The sequence below is a fragment of the Electrona antarctica genome (assembly GCF_951216825.1).
Source record: "Electrona antarctica genome assembly, chromosome: 24".
In the NCBI taxonomy this organism is placed as follows: domain Eukaryota; kingdom Metazoa; phylum Chordata; class Actinopteri; order Myctophiformes; family Myctophidae; genus Electrona; species Electrona antarctica.
In genome coordinates, this window is record NC_136803.1 from 28,566,066 (window position 1) to 28,574,628 (window position 8,563).

Here is an 8,563-nt window from a genome sequence, read left to right on the forward strand (position 1 = left end):
GCACGGCTGTGCGTTTTTTGAGCCTAATAGCAGATCTAAAAGCTTGTAGATCTGCTATTTTTAAATAGCTAAAATATAAAATAATCGTTAATGCTAAACGCTAAAGTAATTTCATACGCCACCTCATGGACCTGCTCAAGTGAGTAGCAGAGCTGCCATCACTTAAGCCCTTGTACTACGTTTATAGTAAAAGGAAGAAAAAAACCCTGCATATTCTACAATGTTGTGAGCTTATTGCAGATCTGCTATTTGGCAGTTTCCCCACCTTGACAGCCCAAAATGAGGAACACCAGGTTGAAAGTGGTTCAATAGAATAGAACACGACTTTATTATCCACTACACGTCTGTAAGAATCATTTTTTTGTCTTCATACTATCCACCTACAGCTGTGAAATAATTTGGTCTTCATCTCAGGCATATGATACCTGATACAATATATATAGAGCCACCATTGAAAGAAAATGATGGAAAAACGTCTTGCACGTGTGTGTGTGTGTGTGTGTGTGTGTGTGTGCGTGTGTGTGTGCGCGTGCGTGCACAGACCGGAGTTAGCGCGTCCTGCCACCACTTTGTACCAGCACAACTTGACAGGGATTCTGGAGACAGCGGTGAGAGCCACCAACGCTCAGTTCGACAATGCCGAGATCCTCAAGAGACTGGACGTGCGCCTGCTAGAGGTAGGTACGGGCTAGTGCCTGGGTTTATATACAACCTACTTTCACTAGAGGTACGGGCTAGTGCCTGGGTTTATATACAACCTACTTTCACTAGAGGTACGGGCTAGTGCCTGGGTTTATATACAACCTACTTCCACTAGAGGTACGGGCTAGTGCCTGGGTTTATATACAACCTACTTCCACTAGAGGTACGGGCTAGTGCCTGGGTTTATATACAACCTACTTCCACTAGAGGTACGGGCTAGTGCCTGGGTTTATATACAACCTACTTTCACTAGAGGTACGGGCTAGTGCCTGGGTTTATGTACAACCTACTTTCACTACTTTCTGAAAGAATATATATTCAAAGATTTATGCTGCATTTTCACAGGATTTTCAAAAATAGCTAAAGTATAACATAATGCTTAGTTAAAACACCAAAAGGGGTTCCCGTTCAGAATGGGCTAATCTGCGTGTGCTAAACTACCGATGACTGGATTATTCCCAGTAATCGGCTGTATTTACGTATATATATATATAATTTGTGTTACTATTCATAATGTGTCTCTCTACATGTAGGTGTCTCCTGGTGACACTGGCTGGGACGTGTTCAGTCTAGACTACCATGTAGACGGACCTATCGCTACGGTAACACTCTCTCTCTTCATACACACACAACCACGTTGTCACACAAATACAACTTCTTAGCTGTTCTGGTGACTGAAGTGTCAGTGTGTGCGTGTGTGCGTGCTTTCCAGGTGTTCACACGAGAATGTATGGGCCACTATCTGCGTGTGTTTAACTTCCTGTGGCGTGCTAAGAGGATGGAGTACACTCTCACAGACATCTGGAAGGGACAGATGTGCAACGCCAAACTGCTTAAGACCATGCCAGGTAAACGCACACACATCAAGGCAACCCTTTTAACCACTATTCTGGGCATGTCGAGATAGGCGTACCGATATGCGTGATATTTGGATAAAAAGGACTAATATCAAAAAATTGTATTTACATAAGTCGGCCTCCTGTGCCGGTCAAAGGTTTTTCCTTTGCCTCTAGGGAGTGTGCATACAAAGTTTTACACAGATCGGTGCAGTTATAGGTAAATGCACGAATGGGCCAGTTATAGCGCCACCATGAGGTTGATGTGTACATTTTCAAGTGGCATTTATTCCTCTGCATAGTGGGAATGTGCCTGAAATTCCCTCAAATTGCACTCTGTGTTCATGATTTGAGGCATTTTGTTCAAAATGGACCAATCTTGCAAACTTTGGAAGGCAATCTTAGCCAATGGGGATGGAATATGGAGAAGCAGACAGGTCCGTGTTGATCACATGGCGATAGAGATGGTGTATAACTGTATACCGATTTACGTGATGTATGGATAAAATGTGTACGTGTAATATAATGAAATGTGTTTTGCAAAAATCTGCCTCATGGTTGCGCTATAACAGACCATTGTGGAAAGATTGGGGCAGAGGTTAGTCGTTGGCATCCAGGGAGAGTGTGTGTGCACAGTTTGGCATCTACCGGGCCAACGGTGCCAGAGATTAGCTGTACGCAGACGGACAGACGGACGGAGTGCAAAACATACTCTCCCCTTGCCTTCGGCCTGGTGGAGACAATGAAACCATAACCTCTAACGTGTGTGTGTGTGTGTGTGTGTGTGTGTGTGTGTGTGTGTGTGTGTGTGTGTGTGTGTGTGTGTGTGTGTGTGTGTGTGTGTGTGTGTGTGTGTGTGTGTGTGTGTGTGTGTGTGTGTGTGTGTGTGTGTGTGTGTGTGTGTGTGTGTGTGTGTGTGTGTGTGTGTGTTGTGCACGTGCGTGTGTTGTTCCCAGAGCTGTCTGGAGTTTTACACCAGTGTCACATACTGGCATCAGAGATGGTTCACTTCATCCACCAGTTGCAGTACTTCATCACCTTTGAGGTACGTTACATAAACCATTAACACCAAACCCATATTAACATTAGCATGTCTTCTAAGTTCTTAATGCATATGTATGGTGTGCGTGCGTGCGTGTGTGCACGTGTGTAGGTACTGGAGTGCTCCTGGGACGAGCTGCTGAAGAAGGTCCAGCAGGCGCAGGACTTGGATCACATCATCGCTGCCCACGAGGCCTTCCTGGACTCCATCATCTCCAGATGCCTGTTGGACAACAACAGCAGGGTAACTGTTGCATCAGGCATTAACCCATTTAGGCCTGAGGACGATTCTAAAAAGATGTCTTCTAAATCATGACAGTTTTCAGAAAAACCTATGTTTTTATGTCAGTGGTGCTCAACCTTTTTCATGTCAAGGTCCCCAAAAATCGATGTAATTGGCCCCATCTGAAAATATGTTGTTCCAGGAACCTCCCCAGAAGCAAAGATTTGAGTTAAAATAATCATAGCGCGGCACTCGATGCCGTGCTATGAGCTTCTAGATCTGCTATTTTTCAATAGCTAAAGCATAACATAATGCTTGAAACACCAAAAGGGGTTCCCGCCCAGAATGGAATAAAGTAATTTCCCCCCTCTCTCTCTGTCTCTCCCTTACATCTCTATCTCTCTCTCCCTCCCTCCGTCCATCCAGTCTATGTTGAACCAGCTGCGGGCCATATTTGACCAGATCATCGAGTTCCAGAGCGCCCAGGACACTCTGTACCGCTCTGCCCTGGAGGAGCTCAGTCTACGGCTGCAGTTTGACGACAGGAAGAAGCAGAGGGAGGGCGAGGTACATTTACCGTGACTTTTCGTCACGGTCTTGTTTGACTGAAGAGAGACTAAAACTGACCTGCATTTTACAGACTCGGGTCCATCCTCCCCTACTTCCTTCACAGGTGTTACCACTGATACTAATGAAGGCTCTGTTCCATTCTGGTCAAACAAACAAGAGTCAGGGTGCTGATATTGTGCGTGTTGTTGGCTCACTGGAAACACTCTGCTACCACCAGTGGGTCTCAATGTGTCCTTGAGTGGGTTCCAAATGGTCCCGTACGGGTGTGTAACTCTGAGAGTGTATAAATGAAACCAATTTGGTTCCATTTGTACACTCTCAGAGTTATGGGGGTCCTATGGGTGTGGTTTAGGGCATTCACTTCTAGTCATTTTTACTAGTTGACTAGTGACTTTTTTTTTTTTTTAATACATATTTGTACATTTAAAAAATTTGTACATTGGTGACTATAACTAGTAAACTAGTCGACTAGTTGCTTAATGCCCTATGAGAACCACTGCACACTAAATGGAACAGAGCCTTACCGGTAATTAGTGTCTTTGGTGAGGAAGTAGGGGAAGGGACCCAGAAATAGGCGTTATTCTGTGTGCATATAGTCCATTTACAAATGCTTTCGTCTAGCCGTAAATCAACAGAAAAGAAAGGGGGAAGTTCCACCTCCCCCTCTATTTCCGTTTTGCCTGTGCAGTCAACGTAAATATCACCCGCTGGATACCAAAATAGTAAAAGCCAGCTTTGCCTAGTGGCTTTAGCGGAAATACAAGTTCATTTTTCGTGAACGCCATCTCATAATTGGTGCGTGTGTGTGTCATCTCCAAGGGGGAGTGGGGTGTGACGGCCGAACAGGAGGCAGAGGAGACCAAGAGGAGGCAGGACTTCCAGGACACCATACCAAAGATGCGCTCCCAGCTCCGCATCCTCACACACTTCTACCAGGTAATTGGATGGATGGTTGAATGCATGACTGGACAGTATTCACTTCTAACAGGTGAATGAAGGAATAGTATACATTCTTTTTTTTTTAACTTTGATTTTTTTGATAAACAGGTGGGTCGTTTTGGGCATCACAGTACATTTCGTAATTGTTACAAGTCATTTGTTACATTTATAATATTAACCCATTTTGGGCGGGAACCCCTTTTGGTGTTAGCTATTGAAAAATAACAGATCTACAAGCTCATAGCGCGCCACTCGGTGGCACGCTATGAGCTTGTAGGTCTGCTATTTTTGAAAAATCAAAGAACGACTGACATAGAAACATAGCTTTTTCAGAAAACTGTCAGGATGTAGAAGACATTTTTAGAATCTGATCTCAGGTCAAAATGGGTTAACATTCATCGTGTTACGGGTCGTACAGTCCTAGGAGAGTAAGGGTCTCCTATTTGAATAGCTTCAGTCCTTCTTAGTCCGTTCGCTCCCAGTGACCCAGTTCATGATAGTTACACATCGGAAATTCCATTTCTACTGTCGTTGAGATTAATCGATCTTCATGTCCAATGTAGATATTTTTAGATGGGGGTTCGGCGGCAAATACATTTTGGGGGGTCCTTGACATGAAAATGTTTGAGAACCACTGACATGGAAACATAGGGGTTTTTCAGAAAACTGTCATGATTTAGAAGACATTTGTAGAATCGTCCTCAGGTCTAAAACCAACGCTTGTCCTCTTTCCTGTCTCAGGGAATAGTCCAGCAGTTCTTGGTGTTGCTGATGACCAGCACAGATGAGAGTCTGCGTTTCCTGAGCTTCAGATTAGACTTCAATGAACACTACAAGTCAGTATTCAAACGGGACGAGCAGCATCTGCAGTGGCTTAAACCCATTAAGACCTGGAACGCATCACCGTCAATTTTGAACCACTTTTAAACATTGTTTTAAAACTTTCGCTGTTGAAAAATAGCAGATATCGTCCAAAATGTTAATTTTTCAGGAAATGAAAAATATAATTTTTAAATAATTGAAGAAAACCTTATTTTTTTAACGATGCAATACTGCCTCATCAAAGTTGGTGTTGTGACTTTACAGTAGATATTGTCAATTACTTGCATGATAATGTCAATTACTTGCTTGAGAAGGAGAGAGGTGGTGGAGTTAGCTGTTTTACCAGACAGTTTGAGGATCCAATGCATGTGGCCCCCGGGCCGCCAGTTGCCCATGTATGGTTTAAAGTTTAAATCATACATGGGCAACTGGCGGCCCCGGAGCCACATGCGGCCCCCACCTCCACCAAATGCGGCCCACAGGTTAATATCGTAATACTGATACAGTATTGATTTCAGCTGGTTTAAACTTTAAACCATCTCTCCATCCATCTTCTTCCAGGGCCAGAGAACCGAGGCTGCGAGCGTCTATAGGTGCCGCGAGGGGGCGACGCTCTTCAAACATCTGACGAATCAACCCAGCCCGCTGATCCCGCTACCCTGACGCCACTACGAGGCTGTACATAATGCTGCTGACCTGTTCTCACTCGAGGACCAGGGGGACTATGTCATCACATCAGGAAAGCCCAGAGTGTTCCGAAAAAAACAGGCCTGCTGAGTAAGACCTGGGCCTGGCACTCCCACGCACACGCACGGGTGTTTAAATATGAACTTTGATGGACCGGGGCGGTAGCTCTTTAAGGCGTGTTTAGCACTGCTCTCCAGTAGAGCAAAACCCCCAAGTTGTGACACGGACGGATCCAGAACCAAATCTGTGCGCAAGAATATATTTAAATCAATTCATATGAAGGTCTTAAAAAATGTTTATTCAATGTTGGACAAATATGATGGATAATAAAATGTTCCTTTATTTAAGTTGTTGTCTTTTCCACGACGACCCTGTCAAAAACTTTGCGCGTTGCTTTTGGTGCCCCCCACTGGCGGAGAATCAACTGGCCCATATAGTGGACGTTGATTGGAGAGGAACCGATTCGAATTGCCTTCATGGAGAGGGCTAAGCTCCCAGGGTCCAGGCATGCCTTAACCCATTCTGACCTGAGATCAGATTCTAAAAATGTCTTCTACATCCTGACAGTTTTCTGAAAAAGCTATGTTTCTATGTCAGTCGTTCTTCGATTTTTCAAAAAATAGCAGACCTACAAGCTCGTAGCGTGCCACTCGGTGGCGCGCTATGAGCTTGTAGGTCTGCTATTTTTCAATAGCTAAAGCATAACATAATGCTAACACCAAAAGGTGTTCCCGCCCAAAATGGGTTAAATTAGAATCAGAAAAAGAGAACAAAAGCCTTTTCCTCTGTGAGGTTGCCACCACACTGCTGCTCCCAAGCACCCTCGACACCCTCGACCCTCCCTTTGAAATGAACTGAATTCTAAATGCCTACATGGAGCTTATTCAAAAGCTATTACGTACATTTTTACGTTTGTTTGTATTTTGTTGTTTTCATAGCATCTCCAAATCCAATTTTACCCTTCAACATGGTTTACATCCTTGCGGGAATAATTTGTAGTTGTATATTGCTTTTGTTTTGTTTTGTTTTATTGTATCTTATTGGTGGTATTAGTCATCAATCATGGGTTTTGGTGTTTGTAAAACTGCAGGAAAGGACAATTGTAAACTGTGACAGTTAACAGTTGTAAAGTCTTTAACGATGACGTGTAATCAGGGGTCGCCATGTTGGCTTGTGGTGGACATTATTGTCAACGTAATGTTTTTGCCACGGATAACAGGTCTGTAACTCTGAGAGTGTTGGAAAATGGAACCAAACGGACCCTTACGGGTTTGTTTGGTTCCATTTGAACATAATTGCCATACTTATTCTGGAGAAAACCTGGAGACTGACATTCAGTAAAACTGATCCCATGATCAAAATTAACATAAATGGTGTGTAAAACATAAAATCAAACATTTGCCACGGACACGTTGGTGACCCCTGTTTGTACTCATGATATTAGCGTGGCCGCTGAATGTTACGTTTGTTAATATTGTTTTGTAATATTTAAGAGGTGTCACCCCCACCTGCATTGACCCCCCCCCCCCCCCCCCCCCCCTTCGCCATATATTACGCTAAATTATAGTGTGACATAATTGACACCACCTGTGCATACTGGTAGTGTTAACATAATGACTTTCCGAAACAAACCTTTTTAAATAAATAAATGTATAAATGAAGACAGTTTCCATATGAAAGGCGGTATTGTGGTGTCAACGTTGCCACAATGAAACCGCGGTGCAAACTGCTCCTGAGGTATCGGCACTTGGTAAACAAAAATCACACCTGTGTGAACTGAACGGTGCAATTATACGTACTAGCCCCTCCCTGGCGCCTGTGTGTGTGAGTGTGAGACACACTGCTCAACAGTGCCATCCAGCGGTATTGGCGAGGTGTTGCAGCTGTCCGTGCTCAGACATACAGACACAGACACACACATGGTGGCGTAATGGAGACGGCAGCGGTTTGGAAACCACTCAAAAATATAATTGGTGGGCCCTTTTTGAAACTAGTTCCTCGCCACTCGCCCTACACACTTCTCGGTTTGAGCATATAGGTATATAGAGATGCAATGGGAATTCTGGTGCCGTCTCTATTATTTATATATCTATGCTCAAACCGAGTGGAAGTGTGTAGGGCGAGTGGCGAGGAGCTAGTTCCAAAAAGGGGGCTGCAAAAAGCACTCCTTCAAGCTGTTGCCAGACTTACCAGAGAGCCGTGGACATTTTCTGCTGTCTCCCGGCTTCTTTTCTGTGTTTTTAGACAGCTGGTGGATGGAAATTAACCTCCACCCGCGGCAGCATTTCCGGGAATCTGGCCGTCGCGGCATTCAGCCATGTGGGTGGAGCTTCTTTTCCATCCACCAGCTGTCTTAAAAACCCGGAAAAGAAGCCGGCCGACAGAGAAAACTGCCCGCGGCTCTCTGCTCAGGTTTGGAACTGCTGTCTCTGGTCCTTTGATCCTTTTGACCTTCCAGTCACTGGCCTGTCCATTGACGATATTTCAGACCGCGGCCATCTTGCCAGCAAGGTGCTAACTAGGTGCAACTTTCCATTGACAGCCCATTCATTCAAACAGAAAAGTCCTATCTGATTGCATTAAACGGCGTCAAACTCACCAACATTGCAGCCGCAGACAATGTTATTAACCACTTATTACATGGCTTGGTTGAATGCTTGATTCTGATTGGTCAATCGCTTAATTCAGCGGTGAATTATGTGTCGATAATGACCGCTGCCTAATCAAACCCTCTGAGCACCAG

The 8,563-nt window shown here is 44.5% G+C and overlaps 1 protein-coding gene across 1 annotated transcript in view; it reads left to right on the forward strand.

Moving 5' to 3' along the window:
- tubgcp3 (tubulin gamma complex component 3) overlaps positions 1 to 6,448 on the forward strand; it is a 46,077-nt gene extending 39,629 nt beyond the window's left edge. The window contains exons 15-23 of the mRNA XM_079495975.1: positions 542 to 677; positions 1,236 to 1,304; positions 1,415 to 1,550; positions 2,495 to 2,583; positions 2,692 to 2,823; positions 3,229 to 3,369; positions 4,192 to 4,308; positions 5,053 to 5,147; positions 5,695 to 6,448. Of these exons, the coding sequence (XP_079352101.1) occupies positions 542 to 677; positions 1,236 to 1,304; positions 1,415 to 1,550; positions 2,495 to 2,583; positions 2,692 to 2,823; positions 3,229 to 3,369; positions 4,192 to 4,308; positions 5,053 to 5,147; positions 5,695 to 5,761 (982 nt within the window). The 3' untranslated portion in view covers positions 5,762 to 6,448. The remainder of the gene's footprint in view (positions 1 to 541; positions 678 to 1,235; positions 1,305 to 1,414; positions 1,551 to 2,494; positions 2,584 to 2,691; positions 2,824 to 3,228; positions 3,370 to 4,191; positions 4,309 to 5,052; positions 5,148 to 5,694) is intronic.
- Positions 6,449 to 8,563: the final 2,115 nt, after the last annotated feature.